This window comes from Acanthochromis polyacanthus, chromosome 14 (assembly GCF_021347895.1).
Source record: "Acanthochromis polyacanthus isolate Apoly-LR-REF ecotype Palm Island chromosome 14, KAUST_Apoly_ChrSc, whole genome shotgun sequence".
Classification (NCBI taxonomy): domain Eukaryota; kingdom Metazoa; phylum Chordata; class Actinopteri; family Pomacentridae; genus Acanthochromis; species Acanthochromis polyacanthus.
In genome coordinates, this window is record NC_067126.1 from 8,871,808 (window position 1) to 8,895,589 (window position 23,782).

Sequence of the window (23,782 nt, forward strand, 5' to 3'; positions counted from 1 at the left end):
ACCTGTAGAGTCTTAGTTTATTACACTTTCAGGTCTTAGCTATAGTTTTATATTAAAATCTTCTCCATAATTGTAAAAATCTGTAGCTTTAATATGTATTATAATCAGGAAAGAAGTACTTTATGTCATTTTGGCAGGTTTTGATCCATCAGTGTAAATGACTCAGGTAAAATCGTACCATAAACAACACTACAGGGTCTGAACTATAATATCTACCCGTGCTAGGTTACGTTTTTTAACGCCAATCATAACTTTTTAATTGGAAAATGCTTTGAATGTTGTCTTATATGTGCTGTCTATAAAATGCTGACTGGATCTGACTATTTTATCTTGTTTATATTCCATGCTCCATCATTTTGTTTTCATTTGTTTTATTCTAAAGCACTTTGGAACTTTGTTTTCGAAGGGTACTAGTCTAATAAAGTTGTTATCTTTGTGTCTCTGGAGACAAAGTGAACTGTGATGGTCTGAATACAAGTGAGGATGTTCTCATATTTGATGACTAAATAATGGTTCACATATTCTGTTTGAATGGAGAGATTACACGTATAATTACCGTCTTCTACACAGTATTACATTATGTGCTACGAAAATAAGAAACAATTAACATCTATTCATATTTATGAGTGTGATATCGTCAGAAATCAAGAAATGTTCCTCTTTTTTAAGCCAGTGAGTTACATTACAGCTATTCTTAACCAGACAAGACGATATATTTTGACCAAAATAGTGTCTATTCTATTGCTTTTTTCATGCATCATCATGTATTTGTTGCAAACATTTTGCAGTAAAGTCACATACATCAGCTCAACAAACAACGTAACAATAGCGGTCGAACAAGTGGGTTAGAAATGTTGATTTTTAACAAACTAAATGACTTAACTGTGGTGAAAAGTGCATTTAGATACATTGATATAGATATGAAAGCAATAAGTGATGCAGTTGTAGTTGTAGCCAAGCATCAGTTCTTATATCAAAGCCAGTGCCCCCTTATCATCTGATCTGTGATTAATGTTCAGTTTCTTAACCAGTGTTGCCTCTACAAACATCTGCAGGTGAGGAGATCAGCATTTTTCTGCCACCAGTTTCTGCAGTTTCCCATCAACCCTGCATCCATCCAATCAGATCTGGAGCTCATCCTGACTCACAGAAACCCACTGCAGAGGTCTAAGGCAAACAAAAAGAGCGTTTCTATCAAGTCAGAGCGTTTCTCTGCGAAATTACAACAGCCGGACGCTGATTGGAGCAGCTTAGTGACTGTTCAAATGTAGAATTTAGCAAAGTAAGGGAGAAACGTTCCGTCTGCACTCATATCTAACCTCAAACTTCTTATTACAAGATTCCAGTTTTCCCGTTAACCACATAAGACTTCACAAAACAACATCTCAATAACTTCCTTGGTATAAGGTGTGGTTTTTAAGTATAGAAAGACCCATGGGGAAACTTAACCAGCTGAATGTCATTAATTAAACTGAGAGAAAGGTTCATTATCGCCTGAAGAGATGGCCAGTAGCATGCTGGGGGTGTTTGTTTGTTGTGGTTGTGGGTTGCTATCACTCTTTCGTGCACCTCTGCATAATTACTGTGTGTTAGCATCAGCGATTCTTAACAATTGCTTAGCCCAATTAATGCTGCATGTATTCGCCGAATGATCGTTCCTCACATCATTCTTCTGGTTGCTCGGCTTCATTACAGTTGCCAGCGGCCTGCAACAGAGACTAGCACTTAAACCTGATACTCGCATGTGTTTACATGTGAAAGTATCTGTTGGTGAGGCAGGCAGGAGCTTCCCCAGAGACAGCATTCGTTCCTGCGGTTGTCAGAGACGCACACAGTGACTGATTATTGCTTTTGTTTGTTCAGGCAAAACAGACTCCAAAGAGCTCCGCTGCCGGCACGTTCAGGAGGTGTGAAGCTGTTAATGTCGCTCCAGCTCACAAAGAGCCCAGAGCCTCTCTAAAGTTATCAGTTCATCAATAAACTATTCTTCGGATAACATGCAGGATCCGTTCTTTATCTTGTCATGTGAGGGTTGTTCTGACACACACCTCTTACAGCAGAGCAGATGAATGCGCTACTGTTTGGTGTAAGTGTTCAAAAGTTTGGGGTCATCCAGACAATTTCACGTCCTCCATGAAAACTCACACTTTCATTCATGTGCTAACATAACTGCACAAGGGTTTTCTAATCATCAGTTAGCCTTTCAACACAATAAGCTAACACAATGTAGCATTAGAACACAGGAGTGATGGTTGCTGGAAATGTTCCTCTGTACCCCTATGGAGATATTCCATTAAAAATCAGCCGTTCCAGCTAGAATACCACATTAACAATGTCTAGACTGGATTCAACATTCATTAAATGTTATCTTCATTGAATAAAACTGTTTTTCTTTCAAAAATAAGGACATTTCTAAGCGGCCCCAAACTTTTGAACGGTAGTGTATTTGGTATAAAAGTGTCAAAGTGCAAGAAGAAACAGAGGAGGGTAACAATGCTACATTTCTCATTTCTCACATTTTCATGCGCTGTGAGTTGTAACACCCAGAGTAACACCATGACTTCCTCCAAACGTAGTCCTCTACACTAATCTGGCAGCATCTGAAAGTGTGGACTTCACGTCTCAATCAGCAATCCGCTCGCTTGCCCCTAAAATTCGTGATGGCTATCTTGCTGGGTCGAATGTTGCAACAACACACTTTCAACACTTCCGAGCATAAGTGATGCATTTTAAGATGTGTGAAGTAATTTAGGGAAGACTTCTTTTCACATTTTAGCACTGATATTGGTGTGAAAGTTTCAAATCATAAAACACTGTTCCCTTTCGCTTTGACCCACGAGTTTACATGTATGACCAACTGAAATGTCCCTAACAGGTCAGACTAATGAGACTCATGACAATGAATGTAATCTAGGTTTTGACTTACAACAGCTGAAATGTAGCTTGTTGCTTCCAGCTGTTTAGGAGTCTTTCCTACGAGTTTATGAAATACATGCAGCATCAGACATCAGCAGGATTCATATGAGCGTTCAGGAAATCAAAACCAATCTAGACTGTTACACTTGATAAGCTGCTATCCGTTTAGATTGGTCTTTTGCATGTTAGCGTAGCATTTAGCATTAGACATGATGCACTGTCCAATCTGCCATGTAAAGACACATATCTGGCAATGTCTAAAGTGAAAGTGACCAGTATCTGAATGACAGAAATCTGCCACTTTAACAAAGTCTGCACAAAAGGAGACGCATGAGCTGCATATTAGCAAAGTAGCAGCTACACTAGATTCACTCACATCACTGAGCTGTCGGTCACCAGAGTTTTATCACAACTGAACAATCACTGCAGTCATGTGCATAAAACAGATTAAAACAGCACCAGAGTAGACAGCTGCATTGATTAAAATAGCATCAGATCGCTTCTCTCAGATGAATGTGAGACTGACAACTGTAAAATGCGACTGAAAAGATGGAAATTCGCATTAAAACTGAGACATGAGCGGCACATAAGCACTACTGAAGCATTTGTTACTCTCAATCTACACCAACTCCGACCTCTGTTCTGAGTGTTGGCCCTCAGACTGTCTTCATCAAGCTGACTGGTGGCAGAAATTCAACGGATAAGTAGTTTTTATGAAATCAGCGTTGCTTTTCAGTCCGGGCTAATTCCCCAGCCTGCTACTGAGGGCAGGAATTCAAAACAACAATCTGGCAAAAATGTGACGACACTCAGGCACGGAAAGGAGTCGTTTGTTGGCGTGTTCGTGTGCGACTGTGAAACCTCGATGACAGAATTTCATGGTCGACACCTCAAGGCCCATTGGATGCCGTTAAAGAGGCTATTAGCTTCACCATGCAGCTCCCTTCATCACACAAACAGCACTAACGGCACTGCTAATAGTCCTCTGAGCAGATCACAAAGGCCCGAGCGGACCGGGGCCGTTTTACCTTGTAAAAACAGCTGATATCCCAGTTCTCAAAAGGGAAACGACTCTTCTTCCCATCAGTCACACTTGTACCTATTCATATGGAGAACGTGGCATTTGCACTGCAGCGACACCGGAAAGAGCCCAGAATGCGACCAGATGTGCGAGCACAAAAACAGGCACACAAATGCATTCAGTTCTGTTTGTTTTTCACTAAAGAGCCTCAAAGTGGCCGCCTGTAGTGGACGATCAGACTTCAATAAGCGCAGAAGGCATCAGGGGATGCTCGCACAGCTTGAAGCGAAATGCTGTCGGAGGCACAAAACGCCGCGTCCCTGCAATTTTTCAATTTTCCACATGTAAATGAGCTCATCAGATTTGCAAAAGTGACACCAAAGAAGAATGAAACGGGCACATTTATTTAAGCATCGACGGCTGTTTGTCATAAATGTCAGGAAACATAAGCAGGAGGCCGCTGCAGCAAACAAACAAAGTGGTTTAGAAAAATACCAGCTGCTGTTAAGAACTCCAGTAAAGTAACTTTATAAAGCAGCTTTTAATATGCAAATCTGACCCGGCTGTAGTATCTCGCCCCCATGTGAGTCCAATTAAACAGTGCTGCAGATTTTACACTTGTTTTTACTGCACATTATAATTAATAGTCTTATTTGTCTGCCGCTGGAGTCCAATCCGTGAAGATGAAGCGTTTCACAACACATGAACAATTAGAGGCGTCAAAAAAACTAAATACTGATACTACACACATATGATAATATCATAATTAATCTAACACTTGGATTCAGAGTCTGATTCATTTGACAAAAAAATGCACAAAGTTAAAGATAATTCTGACTGATAATCTGAGGTTTCTTTGTTTACTATCCATGTGATATATTATTACTCCGCCAAGGAACGCAGCGTAAAGAGACGATCAATGTTGGTTTCTCTGTCTGTCTGTTAGCAACATTACTCAAGAACGGATTAATGGATTTGGATGAAATTTTCAGGGAAGATCAAAACTGACACAAGGATCAAGTGATAAGATTTTGGCAGTGATGCGGCTTATAGTGTGGATCCATGGATTTGTTAAAGATTTCTGTTTCATTGTGAGATAGCGGCACAGCGTCATTGTAACCATGACAACCAGTGAACACGACATCAGCTGCCTGATGACAATCATATGATTGTGATCCTACTGCAAATCCACCACTGCAGACTTATCGGAAATCATACAAGGAACAACTGATTAAATTGTGGGGGTGTTTCTGAGTCCCATCAATTCCCGCCCCCTGCTACATATTCAGGTCACATGTTTTGGTATCCGTACATAACGTCAGGGCTGCCAACTTCTGACCAGACCTTAGAGTGAGATTCGGTGTAGGACCGAAAATGCAGACCGGATTTTCACAAACTTGGCGTTCTCTGGAGTAAAACTGCGTACTGGATTTCTCCAAAGTTTACCTATTCCCATAACAGCAAAGTGGAACTTTTCTTTTTTTTACCTGTGTGATGTTGGGAGTGTGGTGTGAGAGCGTGTGAAGGGACTGAGCTGCGTGTCACACGCAACCTGAGCTAACGCAACCACACATCTCAATAAGTCTGTGCACCTTTAAAAAGTTGAAAACTGGCATTTCTTATGGTTTTTATGGTTCATGGCATAAATAACACAAATTCCAAACCCACCAGCAGATTTCAGCATTTAAATAAATAAAGTTTGGCTGTTTAATGCCTCAAATACAGCTGCAAAACCTTACAAATATCCTTCTAGGACCGAAATTGGCAACTCCATGCACTGTACACTAAAGGAAGAAGTTATATGTTCAGCTGATTTAAGACTAAAAATTACACACTCAAGTACAAAATCAACATTAACTGTAGATGTATGAAGTGACCAACAGCAGCGTATTTCACAAACACTGCAGCACACTGGCACACCCAGAAGTTTCACCACAGCGTAAAAAAGAAGCGGAAATGCCATAGAAAGTGGGCATGTTGACGTCTGAGAAAGTTTCAGTTTTCTTGCAGAGACACGAATATATTCTAGGAAGGCAAAGTAAGAAATTCACAGAAGCAGAACCTTCAGTTTCTGACAGGAGATCCCTTCACCTCAGTGTACCTGCAGAAAAAAGAGCCGCCGCTGTTGTGAACTATGGTACAGGTCTGCACCAGCGTGGCTCTCTATTCATTTATGTTTACATCAAAAGTCCCGCTGTGTTCTCAGACTCCTCAGACGCACAGTCGGGATCTGTGCTTCGCAGCTTCAACGTTCAGCACGACTTTAACTTCAAACCGGTACGCTATGGCACACAAACACTGGATGTGTGAACAGTCCCAGAAAAGAAAGTTCACCTTCACACTGTGAAACGGTGCCGACTTTGAGCTCTCGACTTGTGCATTCAAAACCGAGCCTGATAAACTAATTCTATCTGTTTGCGGTGCATTAGCATGCAGCCGGGGAGGAGGAGGGTGGAGGGTGCGAAGACAAACACACAGACGCACAGAAATAGACGCACAAACATTGCTGTCGTCAGTGGAGGTCTGAGGTAAAGTGAGGAGGAAGATAAATATGGAGACATCACGGTGATTTATGAACAACGGGATTTAAATGATTTTGGTGACTTTCATGCATGGGAAGACGTGGTACACTCATGCTGATCTATATTCAACAAGGACAGCTTTGTTGTTAATGCACCTCATGTGTACGAACCGTTCTGTGTGTCCCCTGTAAAGGGCAGAAATCTCGGCGGTACATCTGATAAGCTGCAGACGGGAGCCCACAGAGTCACCGTTAAATGGCGATAATAGAAGTGAACGTTGCTCTGGGCCAATGTCAAAGCTGCATTTGTCACTCACTGATCACACAAACACGTTTATTATCACATATAGAGGGGATATTTGTCATTTATGTGCACGGCTGTTCAAAAGCTAGGAGTCACCCAGACAATTTCTGGTTTTCCAGGAAAATTCACACTTTAATGCATGTGCTAATATAACTGTACAAAGGTTTCTATTTATCAATTAGCCTTTCAACACTATTAGCCAACAGGCATGGTGGTGGCAGCACCATGACGTGAAGCATAGTGGTGGCAGCATCATGACGTGAAGCATGGTGGTGGCAGCATCATGACGTGAAGCATGGTGGTGGCAGCATCATGACGTGAAGCATGGTGGTGGCAGCATCATGACGTGAAGCATGGTGGTGGCAGCATCATGACGTGAAGCATGGTGGTGGCAGCATCATGACGTGAAGCATGGTGGTGGCAGCAGCATGATTCAATATCCATCTATCCATTCTCTATACACTGCTTTATCCTCACTAGGGTCGCAGAGGTCAGGTTCGAGCCTGTCCCAGCTGACTCGGGCAAAGGCAGGGGACACCCTGGACAGGTCGCCAGTCTGTCACAGGGCTACATATACAGACAGACAATCACACTACATCACTGTGCAGCCCATGATTCAATATGATGCATGCAACAATGGCATACAAGATAAGCTAAGCTAAACAAAGCTAAGCTAAAACTCCTTAATCCTTTGCTAAAAACAAAATGGCATAACATAATACAATGAATAAAAACCATAAAATCAATAAAACATAACACAATGTAGCATTAGAACACAGGAGTGACTGTTGATGGAGATATTCCAGTAAGAATCAGCTGTTTCCAGCTATAGAATAGTCATTTAGCACATTAAAATTGTCTAGACTGTATTTCTCATTAATTTAATGTTATCTTCACTGAAAAAAATTGCCTTTCTTTCAAAAATAAGGACACTTCTAAGTGACCTCAAACCTTTGAATGGTAATGTGTATTGCTGCAATTTTTATGACTCAAATCTAAAATCTGGAAGCACGAATAAACCCTCTTCTGAAACGACTTTCCTTTCAGTCTTTGCCATTTTAATGCTTTTAGTGTTTTATTTTTATGTATTATGCAATTCAACAATGTGGGAATTGAGGAAGGTATAAATGTTGTTTCATTGTGTAGGTGGACATCCGCTGCTTGTGATCTCTATTACCTGCATATTATCAAATATCTGACCCGTTTTATGATCTAACATTCAGCCAAAGGAGTTCTGACAAGCATGTTTATTTCCATTGCACATCTCTGGGTGCAGCTACTCGTGTTTCTGCGACAACTAAGTGATCAGAAAGTGTTGGTTTTTGGTTTATGAGTACGTAATGACATATACATTCTTCTACAGGTAAGTGATCGATCAACTGGTTGAAGGGTAGATATTATTTCATTCAAATAAGATTTCCTTTGGTTCAGTAAAGGCCTACAGGTAACACAGGAAAGCGAAAATTCTATCAAAAATGAGCAGATTTAGTGATTATTTGCAGGAAACGTAATTAATATTAACACAAAATGTATTAACCTTATTGTCCTGATTAGTTAAGCATCAATGCTCTTGGATTTTCCCACCATCATCAAGTTAATATACTGCAGCTTTAACAAATGAATGCTAAGCTTGACAACTTCACACCGCAGAGTTGTTTTTAAAGAGCTGCAACTAATTACTACTTCTATTGTCGATTCATTTGTTGATTATTCATTTGAAAGATTAGCTGTTTGTCTATGAAATATCAAGAAATGGTGAAAATAGTCTCCAAGTGCCGAAGATGACGTCCTCAAATGTCTTTTTAATCGACAACCGAAAATATTCAGTTTACCGTCAGAGGAGGAAATAAACCAGAAAATATTAATATTTTCCTTTAAAAAAATAAACAAATGAATTGTATGGTTCAGTGGATCATCGCAGCTCTATTTAAGAGATTTTCTTGGAAACAGATTTCAAAGCAACTACATGATTTGGAGTCATTTACGCTGCATGACTCACTGATATTGCTCCTGTATGATCACTGACACTGATATTTCTGATTTTGTAACTCACTTCTACATGTAAACCGCAAATTGTAGCAATGCCTGTCTTGGCCACGACGCTTCTTTAATGAGATTTTTCATCTCAGTGAGACTTTTCCAGGTAAAAAAAAAAAAAAAAAAGGTAAATCAAAATAATATATGAGGAAATGTTATTATTGTGTCACATAGACCATCTGACCGACACCGTTTTTAGTAACAAACTTTAAAACTAACCCTCTTTCACCAGCAAATACCTTTAGATGAAGAAAAGCAGCAAATCTTTTATAGGTTAGAAGCTGCAAACAGATCAAATTTGTTTTTTTTTGGCAAGCAACAAGATTAAATTGATCAAATATGTTATCTGATTGACTGTGCTTATGAGCTGTTTTTACCCCTTTTTATCCCAAAGCCTCAAAATGAAGCAGTTTTTGGCAAGTTGCTCATACAGGCAAAACTAAGTGGAAGTGATGATTTTACAACTTAATATTTTTAGTTCCAGTAAATGCTGAGACGTTAGAGATGCTGTATACCAGGCTGGACGTCGAGCTAAAAATAATCAGGAGGAAGTTTGTTCAATTCCACGAAATGTCTGTGTCATATTTTCACAGAATGACGATGACATGTGCAAACATTTCCTGCTTGTAAACAAAAAAAATTCAAAGAAGTTCATCCATCCAGTGACAGACAAATAGTCAAAAAACTGGCAGTAAAGTAAACCCAGTTGGACATGAAAAACTGCTAGACACATGGAAACGGTTTGCAGCTGTTTAGCAGAAAGCATTTATTATTATTGCATTATCATTGCATTATCATCCTCATATTACAATTTTTACAGTCACAGAAATGAAGTGTGGAGATGCAGAACTGTGGGCTTTAAGGTTTTTGTAGGATGCTGCAGCCTTTGTGTGGCTGTTCTATGGACTATGCTTTGGCTTTGTCTCGTCTGTCTGTTATTGTCGCTCGTTTTTTCTTCCCTTTGTTTATCGTAGGAACCTTCTAAGGGAGGAATCTGAGTGTGACAGGACCATTCTGAAGCAAGAGCTCCGGAGGAAAGGCGGGTTTGTGTGTGAATTTGTTTTCATTTTCAGACGTGTGAAGGACGAGGTGTGATCTACTGATTGTAATGCTTAAAAAGAAAGTAAAAAGACTGAAAAAATAGGAGCTGGAACATGCTCCAAAGCACATAGTTACATGCTGCAGCTGCCATTACAAAGCATGCATGCCGTATTATTTAGTTGGCACGTATTACTTCATCATAATATTGCACCTTAAGCTTTGACCATCTTGATCAGGTATACGTTGCAGTTTGTAGGGCAAACCTTGGAGTTACTTGTGACTACGATATGTACTTCAGTCCTTCTTTCACCTACGTAGTATTGTCAAAATCATGAACATCCTGTCTCAGAGTGATGCTGTAAATCTAGTCCATGCATTTATGATATCTAGACTGGACTGTTGCAATTTATTATTATCAGGAAGTCTCAATAACCTCTTAGAAAGTCCAAACGTTCTGACAGAAACCAGTAAGAAAGATCATATTTCTCCCATAGAAATCAGCTTCTCTTCATTGGCTCCCTGTGAAATCTGGGATAGAATTTAAAATCCTTATTCTAACATACAAAACCCTTATTGATTAAACTCCAGCGCACGCCAAAGGCCTTACTACGCCATATTAACCAAACAGAACACTGCTCTTAGAGTGCAGGCTTCCTTGTGGTTCCTACTTTCGATTCCTTTCTACTTTGAAAATTAAGCTTAAAAGTTTGATTTTGGATAAAGCTCATAATTCAGGCCGGTTTAGGTGATACTAATCATTCCTTAGTTGTACGGCTGTAGCCTTAGACTACTGGAGTTGCAAGTTTTTTTCATCCCAGTTGTACTCTTGCATGTTGTTTGCTTTGTTTTAATCAATTACAGCAGAGCTTTACCCTCACCCCAACCACTTGAAGCAGATGACCACCACTTCTAAACCTGGTTCTGCCGGAGGTTTCTTCCTGGTAAAAGTGAGTTTTTTTCTCCCACTGTCACCTATGAGCTGCTCAAAAGGAATCATCATTTTTGTTGGGCTTCTCTCTACAATATAATATTGGAAGGTATTGGCATTATGTTATAAGTACAGAGAGTTATGTGTGGGAAAGCAGGAAGCATTGGGGAGGTTTAGCTAGCAACAGGCCACAAAGACAAAGACTTCCGTGGTGGTTAATGGCTTCCAGCCAGAGTGTTTCTATCTCAAATTATCAGGGGCCTTCTGTTTGACCATTTCCCTTTTCCTGAAATCTTTTATTTACCATAAATTATAAATATTTAAAATGGTTTCTGTGAAATTTTATAAACTGCATTCCAAGATTTTTTTTTTTTAAGAAACTGCCGGTCAACCTACTTTCAACAGGTTTTGTTGCACACTGGAATTTATAGCTATGTTTGAACAACAATATCTCAGGAACTAGTTAAGATAAAAGTCTAAAATTTTCACTGTTATTTCTCGTCATGTTATTGATTCGGAATCTGAAACAATGGACAAGTATATCAACAGTTCTCGGCCTGTGGGAGAGCTAAGATATGAAAGTAGATCGATAGGCAATTTTACAGAAAAAAATCAAATAATTTGTAATATTAAGCAAAGATTTCACAAATGTCTTTAGAAATATTTATATTTTATGGTGTAAAAACTTGAGGTAAATCGGATATTGTCTAGTAGATTGATAATGGTACCAAGTATTGGTTAAGAAAACTGTTTAGATCATCTTCTGGTTTACTATCTAGTAAGATATTTTGGGTTTTGGAGCTCACCCACACATCCTATAGCTGTAAACAGCCATTTGTATTATCTTGTGGGACTCTGAACTTACCGCTTGGCTATCGCTTACAGTTAGACAATGAGCCTAAGCCCGTGATTCAGCGGGGATCCAGTGTAGGAGAGACTCAAGACGTGGAGATAGGACTGTATAGACTGTGATGACTAATACCAGAGCACAATGCTGAAGAGAGAGATAGTAATCCACAAGCTGGGAGCTGACTGCGACCATATAACATGCATTATGGGTCTCTTGGAAAAGGCAATATAATATAAAAGAAAGTACTGCAATTGAGCTCTGTGAATATCACATAAAAAACATTAAATTCACAACTGGGGAGGCTGCAGAGGGATTTGCGTTTTGCACAGCTTGATTGTGAATGCAGAGGGTGTGACGGAGCCAGTTTGAATGCAGAACCTTGCTTTATATATTTTTTTCCTGGACCAAACTGGCTCCCCTCATTTTTGGAGTTGTTAAAAAAGCTGGCTGATACAACACAACACAACCTGGAGCACACAAATAGCAAAGATTGAAGGGCGCTGACACAATTAAAACACAGATGAAAGCAAACAAACTGACCTTCTCACACAGATGCACACCAATAATCAAACATCTACAGTCAAAGTGTGCGGGAAAAGGCACTACATTCCAACGCGTACTAATTCTGCAGTGGCAATAGGAGGAAATCCCATTATTTGACATGCAGATTTACCGCTGTGCAAACCATAGACTAGCTGTCAGGCTGCTCTTTCCTGTCATGTAGCACACAGCGGGCTGCAGCCATGATTTTAATAGGAAACGATCCAAGTGATTACCTGCCCTACTTTGAATGAATGACACCTGAATAAACGGTGCTTTATATCCACCAGCGGTTCTGACTGAGTCATTTCGTCTGCAGATTTACCCCTGATAGGAACATGAACCCGCTGATGAAGGCAAACAACCTTCTTTCTCTCAACACCAGCGTTAAAACGAGTCCTTAAATTGGTGTGACTCCAGCTGCACATTAGCAGGAACTAAACGGTTTCTGGTTTCCTCAGGTAGAGGACAGTTTTTTCCTCACAACTTGGCCTTTGTTGTCTGAGAGGCAGCAGTCATGTCAGGCTACAGTTCTGCACATGCCAACATCTGGAAAAGAAAGTAGCAGCAGCAGCAGTTTATGGAGTTTTTCCATTAGCTCGCAGCACTCTGCATTAGCCGCGCTGTTTTCTAGACAAGCCGTGTTGATGCGCTTTTCCGCTACAGCTGAGCTGCCCTGCTGTGATTCTGCTGAGCACCAGAGACGCCCACAGCCAACCAAAGGTCCTCCCCTCAGCTGCTACAAACACACGAGTTGGAGACTTTCATAGCTTCTACTTGAATGTCCGTAGTTGAGAGTTTCACATATCAGTGTTATTTCTGCTTTATTTGTGTAAAAACCCATTCAAAACGGTATTCACGTGGTGATTGTACCAGTTTTTTTCCCCACAGATGGCAAACATCAGCAGGTTGACAGCTGCAGTTTCAATCTGTTGTTGTAGCTCTTCATGATTCTAAGTGGTGCAGCCTGGAATGGAGTTTATAGCTGGATGATACTGACAGTGACTTTCTTGATAATGAACTACAGCAGCCACACTCACACAGCAGAAGTGAGAAAATTGACTGTAAGTCAGAAATACCTTGACATCTCGGTGGATGACATTGTTGTCGTGGCAGTAACGTAGCGCCTCGAGGATCTGTCTCATGTAGTGGCTAAAAAAAAAGAAAAAAATAAATTGTACACTGACTGATAACTCACATTAAAGTGTTCGTTCAAACTCAAGCCGTGGTTGTAAATATTAGCGGACACAAAACAGCATTGGGGAGCCTGTCAAGGAACAAGATCAAATCCATAAAGCCTCACCTGGCCACTGCCTCGCTGTAGACGAAGCCGGCGTCCGCTCTCTTCACGATCTCAAAACACAGATCTGCTCCGTCCATGCTAACAGAGACGGAAAGGGAAGGAGAAAGAGACGCACAGGGAGAAAACATCAGTGTGGCTTAAAGGTCACGGCAGTTCTGTGGCTAAAATGTAAAGGTCACTCTTCCTTAAACCTCAGCTCTGTGATCGGTTGTGCAGGTAATAGAGACAGCTCATAGAGAGGCTGCAATTATCTGTGGGTTCACACAGAAACAGCTGGATCACCACAGACTGAAGCTCATACTGACTTTATTCCTGTGATCCTCTGCACTGACTCAGGGGTTTCCTTAGTATAAAAAACATAAAAATATATTACTAGATGAGGGATATGTACAGTACCAGGAGACTTCCTCATGAAGCTGACTGCGAGAATGCCAAGAGCTGTCATCAGAGCAAAGGGGGGGGGGGACTTTAACCCTTGTGTCATCCTGCGGGTCAAAATTGACCCATTTTAAAATGTGAACATGTGGAAAAAAATATATTTCCACAGTGAAACCTCTGATGTCCACATTTTCAACATTTTAAAGAAATTTTTGAACATTTTTTGGGGGAAAAATAGAAATGTTAAAAATGTTTCTTTTAGAACATTCAGAAAAAAATCAACTGAAATCCAGCGAAATTCGCTAGATTTCGGTTGATTTTTTTCTGAATGTTCTTAATAAATATAAGCAAATTTTACTGATATATATCTAATCACTTTAGATATTTTTAGGATTTTTTGGATGATGACTCAGTTTAAGAAAATATTTACATAAATTTTCTTGCCAAATTCGGGGGAATTTTTTTTATCTATAAAACTTTTAAGGGAGATTTTTAAGGAATTATTGGAATCTTTTTTCTGAAGGTTTTGCAAATTTTCAGAAATTTAGGGAATTTTTTGGCTGAATTTTTTTCAGACAAGGAAACAATTTTTTTGGTGCCCGTAAAGGAGGACAACAGCAGGGTTAAAGAATCTAAAATTCTGGTTTGTTAGACACTTTAATGTTTACTGCATGATTCCAAATAAAAAATACAATTCCGCTTTCATAGTTTTGATGTCTTCAGCATTAATGCACAATGTAGAAAATAATCAAAATAAATAAAAAAAAACAATGAATAAAAAGGTGTGTCTAAACGAAAACATGTTGCAGGTTATGTAGTGCCTGATTTTGCCACCAGGTGGAGCCTCTTACTGCTTCATGAGATGGAGTTACAGGTGTGTTTGCAGATTGCCTTGTAAAGGTCCATAAAACAAGCGCACCTCCCTGCTGGCTAATTGCTAACTCTGGTTGCCTTAATAAAAAAAATGCAGTAACCGACTAAGGATTCCTCTAACTTAGCTTTTTGTTGGGCTCACGCTAACATTAACGCTAGTTTTTTTAAAACTTTGCCACAGACCTTGCACTACTTATCGGTAATGGGTGATTTCTGTTATGAAAATTAACCAAATCCAAGTTTACAATTCTGATATTTTATCAAAATCATTTTCCCCCTCTATGTCTCACTCAAAAATTTACCAGAACTTGAACAAGATCCTGTAAAGAGCAAAAAATTCTGTGCTCAATAACAAAAATAAGATGCCACAAGAAACTCTGAGAATCTAAGACGAATGTGATAAAAATTCAGAGCCCTTAAAACTGAACTAAAATCTTTATTTTCCTGTTTTGGTATGATTTCTGGTATTTTAACTGTTTTTTTTATTGCACAAAGGAGATTTTTCAAGTCTCTCTACTTCTACCCATGACTTTGCTTTTTCCATAAAGGTGTGAGACCAATCTATTAAAGTAAAAAATGAGCCCACAGTGAGGAAAAATGTGACGAGAAAAAAAAAAAAAAAACTATGTAGAACTGCTTGGGGTTCAGAGAGTTAAGATACTTGGATATTCCCACAAAGATAGAGGAAACTCTGTTTTTATTTTACCAGTATAATATAAGAAAAACTCAATCCATCCATCCATCCAATAGCTACACAGTACACTGCCTAATTCTCATTAGGGTCGTGAGGAGGCTGGAGTCTATCCCAGCTGACTTTGGGTGGACATCCTGGACAGGTGACAGTCTATCACAGGACTACATACAGAGATAAACAGTCAGTCACACCTATGAACAATTTAGAATCATCAATTAACCTCAGCATATTTTTGGACTGTGGGAGGAAGCCGGAGCACCTGGAGAAAACCCACGCATGCACAGGGAGAACATGGAAACTCCATGCAGAAAGATCCCAAGAAGACTGGGACGCAAACTGGAGATCTTCTGACTGCAAGGCTAAAGTGCTACCCACCACACCACTGTGCAGCCCTTTAGAAAAATATGTATTAATGCAATGTTCTATTAAAAAAAAAAAACAAACTGTGTGATCTGGTAGTACACTGAGTCCACGTGGCATTTAGATTTGTTTCCAGTGTAACTTATCGATGGAGGACGGGGGCATGAAGCACAGCAGCATTTCGGCTCATTCCTCTACTTGAATGAAGCGACAGTGATTTTATAAACTGCCGAGTAAAATCAGTTAATCTCCCCATAAATCCCACAAGTGTCAAAGCAAACGTCATTTTTAAAATCATGTTCTTCTCAGACAGCAGCCAGTATTTGCACGCGGCTCCACGATATTAAGTCTGAGAGGAGAAGCTGTGGCTGTGATGGTGAGATTTAATGCCTTCACATTTATAAAATCCTTCCAGAGTCATTTACAATAAAGACGCAGCTCTAACGATGACAGCTTCGAGATCTTGTCGGGAGCGGCAGCAAAGCATCGCACCTCACGATCAATACTCAAATTCCCCCTCAGCTGCCTGTTTACTGACCAACAACCAGCTGAATGAGTGACAATCCTGGAATGAACGCACTTAATTGTGACCCGGTCATTAAGCCACAGCTGATTCTGTCTCCTATAACTGATCTGTTCCCACCTTCCCCCAATTACTGAAAACCTACTCTTTATTGTCACTAAGCCTCTGTGCCAATTAAACAGAGCTGTTATGTAGGGCTTGGCTGCAGAGCGTCCATATTTTCTCCCTTCTTATTGCCTCACTACGAGCCAGGAGTGAGACCTGGGGGACAGTGAATCTGCCCACATTCCTCCACCATGTTTCCTCCATTCTGCTCTACCTGCGCTGTGTGCTCGCGCTATGAAACTTGCGCACAAAAATGAGCTCCAAAACCGTGAAAAATCCCCTTAAACGGAGCTCACACTTGCATTTCCTTGAAAGTTTTTCTCGCCGTGCACTGAGCCGTACGAGGGAGCCGAGCAGCGTTTGCCTGTTCAGCGATAACAGAATTAAGCGATAAAGGAATTAGTTCTGGAAGAGGAGGGGAGATGAAGATACAGAGTTGGTTGGGAGGAGCTCCGGGGAAGACGCAGCTTTTAGAAAAGCTTGAGGTAGCAGCAAGTGTGAAATCCTAATCTCACCCCCCCCCCTTTCACATATATAGTTCTGCACACTGCCCCCTCTTCCTTTCTTCTTCTCTCACCCACCTCCTCAGCTAACAAGCTTCCTCATATCAGCTTTGATTATATAAAACCGCTGTAGGCTTCACTTTTTCCATCCTGCTGCTGCCGCAAACGCCCTCCTGACGCCGTCATCCTTCTGCCTACCTCATCTTTTCACGTTCTCCTACATCCACAACCCACCGTGACATCCACCCTCCGTCTTCCACACCACCATCTCTTTCTGTCACCCACATGAGTGTTGGTGTGAGGTCTTTGGCTCGCGTATTCGAACTCTTGCCAGGTTGCGACTTACAACTCGAACACCATGTAGAGCATCCCGTCCGAGCTGTAGGTCTCCAGCAGCTCCACGATGTGGGGGTGCTTCAGCATGTGGCAGATACTGGCCTCCCTCTTCAGATCTGAAAGCGCAGAGGATGAAAGGGAGATGAGCATTTCTGGCAGCTCCATATTATGCACAGAACATGATTAAGGCTAATTATGCTGCAACTGAGGACAGTAAATAAGGAAGGATGACAGAATATGTGCATTTTTTTAAAAGACAGATATGATTTTCTCATATTTTACCAAAATATGCAATATGAGGAAGGAAAATTTTGAACTATTTCTTTAACTGGTAGTCGGAAATCTGTGCATGGAATGAATAATAGTGGACAGTGAAGAGTTTTCAGTCCCTGACATGTAATTTCTGCTGCAAAATCAGCTCTGCTACTTAAAAAATTTGAAAGAAGAAAATGGCAAAAACACAGCTGCAGTCTTCTACACTAAATAAACTGTAACGTTATTAATCTCCTGAGCTCTACTAGGACTAATGTTACCTGGGGACCTCTGCTAATTTGGTGTTCTGTGATCTTAATCCAAAGCAAATCCACCGCGTCTCAAAGTCATAAAGTAAAATTACTCAGCATATTCTGCCAAACAAGGAGTTCTTGTCGAAATATTAGTCCCGTGGGAATCAGCATGTCGATGATTTTGGGGTCATTTTTGTGTTTTTTGCAAGGTTTATGCTTTCTCTGCCTATTTTTCAGTTGGAATTATGAAGGCTCCAGTTGTAAATCAAAAGTCTGGATCATTTTGGGTGCAAATACAGTTCACTACACAGCATGAAGAACAGTTCACAGAAAGCCCAAACACATCAGAATGATAAGATGGAGGGCATGCAGTATGTGGTAACGAGTATTTGACTGTTTAACAATAGGATTGAGGGTCATTATGTGGCAGCCTGTTTATGTTATACTGGGGGATAATGTCAGTAAATCTAAATGAGAAACAAATTAGCTTACTCTGTGTGAATGCACCACATTAAGCAGATGTGGATGGCAATTTCTAAAGCATGTTAAGTCCCCAGGTAATACCAGTACCATGTAAGTAGGGGTCTAGAGTGACTTCACTGTAGTTACTGTTAGTCCAGCTGCTGAAAACAGCTGCTCAGATGTACATAAGTACTGTTGCAGCAACTTTATCACTTCAGGAAATCTGTTAGCATTCACTGCCACCTCTAAAACAGACCCATCACTTCAGTTCTAATGTTGCTGGAAGCTTACAATCAGAGTCCTGGTGCTCCTGAACGTTAGCAGCATCTCTGTTGACATACACTCAGCTCCTGGCCATTGTTAGTGCTGAAAAAACTCTAGCTTTTCATTAGCATGAGCCTCAGGTAGCTAGCTAAAGCCTTAGAGACACTTTTTCCACAACTTAATGCTGCAAAGTTCATTTTCCAGACCACTGCAGTTAGCATTTAGAGAGCAGCAGCTAACAGGCAGCCAGCAAACACACCTGTAACTCCACTAAACAGTAGGAGGCTCCATCTGGTGGAGCAACTAGGTACTACAGAAATTATACAATGTATTCTCAGTCAACGTGTATGCCTCATCGACCAATATATATTCAATAAATTGAATCATTAACAGCAAATAATCAATTAATTCATCACACAAACTACACTAAGAAAAAAAATCACACAAACACTAGCGCATACATCTGTTAGCTCCCTTCCTGCTCTCTGTGCTCACATATATTGCATTTTAATTCAGGCAAATTCCCAATAAAGCTGTACTAATTCACATATTTTTCAGTTTCTATTGTTGGACTACGAAACAAGTATGAAATAAAGACTGAAGCCCAACCTGTTAAGACTAGATGATAACCAAGATGCTGCTCTGCAAATACAGATTTTATGACTGCAATGCTGTACGATAAACTCAAAATATTGTTAATGAAGTTAAAGATGAGAGCTGGGCTGAGAATTCATCTGACTTAAGAATTCAAAGACACAGTGACAGTCAGTGAATAATTATACAGCAGGCAGAAAAAGAGTTGCAAAACTAACCACCAATTTTAACTTTGTTTAATATACAGATGTAACTATTTTGTTTTGTGATAATAAGCTCTCTAATCATGTTGGAGTGTCCACTTCAACACCCCCCTCCACCACTGCGGACCTATCCATCAGAAATGATACAAGGAACAGTTGATTAAATAGTGGGTGTGTTTCTGAGTCCCATCAATTTCCGCTGCCTGCTACGTATTTAGGTCATGTGATTCAGTATCCGTAACGTACACATTTATAACACACACCTGTACTCAGCACAAGGTCATTTTTTATTACAGATTTCATCTGTGGGAAATGACACAAACACTGAGTAGCCTTGGTGGAGTACTGCTCTCTCTGAGTGCTTTTCTTGTTTGCATTGTGCTATAATATATAATGACATGCAGTTTGTCAAAATAAAATCAACTTAAATGGTCAATTTGTGATTTTGGAGAACACGAGTAAAACTGAGAAACCCAAGTTTCTTTAAAACCACAAAACAAAGTGAAAACATTTAGTTACTGGGTCTGCATATTGGAGAAAGTGTAACGTGGAAATGGTGGATATTTGAAGTACAGATCAGCTAATGGAACATCTTTGACTTTGGGTGTATCTTCAAGCTGTATGAAAGAACAGACAAATTCTTAGTATAGCTATCGTCTCAAACTTGAGTGTGTGGTGAATTTGTGAGGATGTTGTTTATTTCTATGTAAATCTTTGCTGAGATCTCCTATTGTGCTGCAACATACAGTGACATACAATTTGCCAACATAAAAATAACTTGAATAGTCATTTTGCTGTTTCAGAGAAAATTGTATGGATTAATCAACTAATCAGTAAATAGGAGCCATAACAGTTCATATGACCAGAAGCTTTTTTCCAGCCGCCTGCTATGAGCGTCATCAGAATGGGAGAGTTCACATTGTTGCCTCCTGATCCACCTTCGCTGTGTCGCCCACCAGCCAATCAGTGGGAGTTTTTATAGCAGCAGAGAAGACGACCCAACGAGAACTCAGACGATCGTCTTCAACGAGGAGCTGCCAGCGCTTCTGCACGCTTTGAGAGACATACGAGGATCTGTTTTCCCTCCGTTCCTCATTGTAGAGGAAGTCGAGGATCTCTCTGGCACAGTTTGGCAAATCTTGTCAGATTTTACTTTTTCACTGACCTTATAAACATCATGTTGTCAGAAAACCAGCCAGATTTTGCAGTTCAGTGACAATGTGCTACGCCAGGGGTGTCAAACGTGCGGCCCGCGGGCCAAAACCAGCCCACCTGAGGGTCCAATTGGGCCCATGGGATGACTTTGTAAAGGGTACAAATTACAGAGAAGACATTAACTACAAACTTTAAATTTGTAAAACCATAAATTAAAAAAAAATCTAGACCTTGACAAGTTGTTTTGATCATAAAGTAAAATACTAGATTGCTTTTTGTTATTGTGTCGCTTTGTGTCTCGTTTTTGTAATATTTCAACTTTTTTTGGTCTGATTTTTGTTGCTTATCTCTCGTTTTGCGTTTCGTTTTTGTCTCACTTGCGTCATTTATCGATTTTTTGTCATTCTGTTTCTCGCTTTTGTCATTTTGTCTCGTTTGTTGGTCTGTCTTTTTTGTCTCACTTGTGTTGATTGCCCATTTTTTTTGTCATTTTTTTCTCACTTTTGTCATTTGTGTACCATTTTTGTCATTTTATGTCTCATTTTTTGTAATATTTTGTCTTGTTTTTATTGGGATTTTTTGTCTGACTTGTCATTACTTGAAGTAAAATAATATATTGTTCAGTTCCAGATGACTAAATGTTTTATTCCCGTGTAGACACTTTGTGATCTGTAAGTTGTAGTGTGTAAATTATATACTGAGGCAAAATATTGTTGAAATTGAACTAATCTTTCTTAAGAAATTTCAGGTTGTTCATCATTTTTTGTAAAAGGTAGTTCATTAAATGTAAAGATACATACTTTTTTGCACTAAAACAAAGGGAAATACTTGGAGTTGTGGTTATTTATAGGATATTAAGCTGTAATTTTACTGGTCTGGCCCACTTGAGCTCAAACTGGGCTGAATGTGGCGCCTGAACTACAATAAGTTTGACACTCCTGCGCTACACGTTAAAAGGACAGTTCACACATTTTAATCCATTCCATGTTTTCTGTAAATCGTTGACCTCTGCAGCTTTCCCAGCTCTACGCTCTGGCGTTTTCATTCGATCCTGCCCACCTTGGAGCTTTCTGCAGCTTAGCTTTACCGGTGTAAATGGAAAACGCATAGCGCAGCATGAGGTCTGTACTCCTAAACAGGCGTGATGGTGACTCATCGGCAGGAGTGTCTCGTATGCAAATTGGCATCTTGTCTGCTCCCCTTCGGTTCAAGTGCAGTTTGCTTGTAACCATCCCATTATTTTAGATGCTCTCACTGCTGCCTGGCAATGAGCATCTACCACTTTAATTGGTTCCTAATGAAGAGGAGGGTTAATGGAGGGGGTTACTGGAGCTGAAAAGAACAATGTGAGCTGGCTGTTTAGAGGAATCGCCTGGGAAAGATGACAGGCGGACGCAGCACCACACAAAGCTTTCCTCCTCAGGAGACAAATAGCAGAAACTCTACATTTGGTTTTGTTTGCAGGGGATAAAAACGAAGGAAAAGACGGCTATCATTTGATGGAGCCGGAGTTTTGACAAGACTGATGTGCACGGGGACAAGAGGAAAACAATCAATATTCTGTCACAGTCTCTCTGATGCAAATGGAAAAATTGTTCTTTCATGTAAAATGGGATGAATAGAGCAGGGATGGAAGGCAGGTTTGCGCGATTAGAGGAAATTTTCCACCAGAGCAAAGTAGTGCACCTACAAAACTGCAGCATATCGGTGAATCACAAAGCCTTTAAATTACAATTTATCCACACGGTGGCTATTGAAAAGCTTCAGTACAGTGGAGCACTGCAGCAAAACTTTAATAATCTATGACAACCGCATCCAAACTGCATAGCATACACAAACTTGTCTTTCTCTGTGCATCTGCTTCTTCATCATTATCAGCCCGAGGCTATTTTCTTTAGAATTTCCCCCTAAAATCATAAAAACACACCTGATTTCAATCGGTAACATCTTCACATCTTTAAGGCAAACACTGACAACCTCAGGCTCTATGTATGGAGGACAAAATCCTGAAATACATCTCCCTGATACTACCTGCTTCTGCATCTAAATTAGACAGTGAACAACGGCTTTGTAACAACGAGTCAATAGACAGATGCTGCTAAATTTGTTTGAAAAGGATTCTCAAATGCAACTAGGGCTGAACAACTTTTGATAGAGATAAAATACGCCATGACAGTCACATATAAATGTGGCATTGTGGTGTTAAAGAGATGTTCCAGACTACAAATCAGGAACATTTTTGTGTGTGGCAGACTGCAGCAGAAATCACATCATTTTTATGATTTCATCAGTGGAAAAGAAATTACCATTTTTTGCATACTGTTCACTTTAACTGCCACTATACCAAACTTTAAAAGAAATTATTTATTTTGATCTCAAATTCAAATGCCTAAAGTAGCAAAAACACCCATTCCACTCTACTGTGAATATACTTATGGAGGGCACCACTGTATTTCCATTCTCTGGCAGGAAACTTTTCAGAGAAAAAGCTCTAAAAAGCCCCGGTACTTTAACTGCTCAGTACCAAACAGAAAATAGATGCAGTGACCTCTTTCATACAGCAACTGTGCCGTACCTTCACTATACAGAAGGCTGCTAAACATAGTGGAGGGTTTACGGGTTTGTCTGAGGGGTCGGTAGACATCTCCGATGGAAATGTAAAATTCTTAACTGTCAGTTGGTCATGCTATCAATCAGTAATGTTCAGTGGCTGTTTCTACATAAAATGATGAAGCCATTTTTTTTTTTTACCAAAGGCACTTGAGGTTACCCAAATGACTTGACCTACTAAACATGGACTTGTTTTCTCCTGAAAAACACTAGCCGGAAACCATTAACCACTACAGAAGTCTCTCTCATGGTGCCCCTTTAATGCTTTTGGCCATACAAACACAAAATTGATCCACTGTTATCAAAACATAAACACAACTGTAATAACAATTACAAAACTACTTTTAACAACTGGGATTTGAACGCTAACATTACTGTTTTTCTTTGTGATTGCTAACAGGGAACTGCCCAAAGTACAAGCGACTTCTTACTTGGGACAATACTAGGGATATAAGCCTTGAACTTTTATCTTAAATGGTAGCGCTATCAATAATAATAATATTATATCAAATAATTAATAACACAAATAGAGTGCTGCACATTGTATTTCATATGCTGATATATTTACCACAAGCTGCTGCAACTGCTTGCTACATTCAGTCCAGTTGTGCTACAGGAACGTTCTCCTAGTACATCTCCGTTTAACTTTAATTTATGAGCTCTGGTAGTCATTAAGCACCACAGAAAACTTTCTCATGGTGGTCCTTTGCTAGCTAATCTCCCACAATACTCTCTGCTTACCAACACAAAAGCAG

At 40.0% G+C, this 23,782-nt stretch overlaps 1 protein-coding gene across 12 annotated transcripts in view; it reads right to left on the minus strand.

Moving 5' to 3' along the window:
- Positions 1–23,782, minus strand: part of caska (calcium/calmodulin-dependent serine protein kinase a) — a 219,882-nt gene that overhangs the window by 96,278 nt on the left and 99,822 nt on the right. For all 12 annotated transcript variants that reach the window (XM_051958414.1, XM_051958409.1, XM_051958413.1 and 9 more), the window contains exons 3-5: positions 17,244–17,349; positions 13,462–13,539; positions 13,238–13,310 (exon numbers count right to left, since the gene is read on the minus strand). In XM_051958414.1, coding sequence (XP_051814374.1) covers positions 13,238–13,310; positions 13,462–13,539; positions 17,244–17,349 — 257 coding nt within the window. The remainder of the gene's footprint in view (positions 1–13,237; positions 13,311–13,461; positions 13,540–17,243; positions 17,350–23,782) is intronic.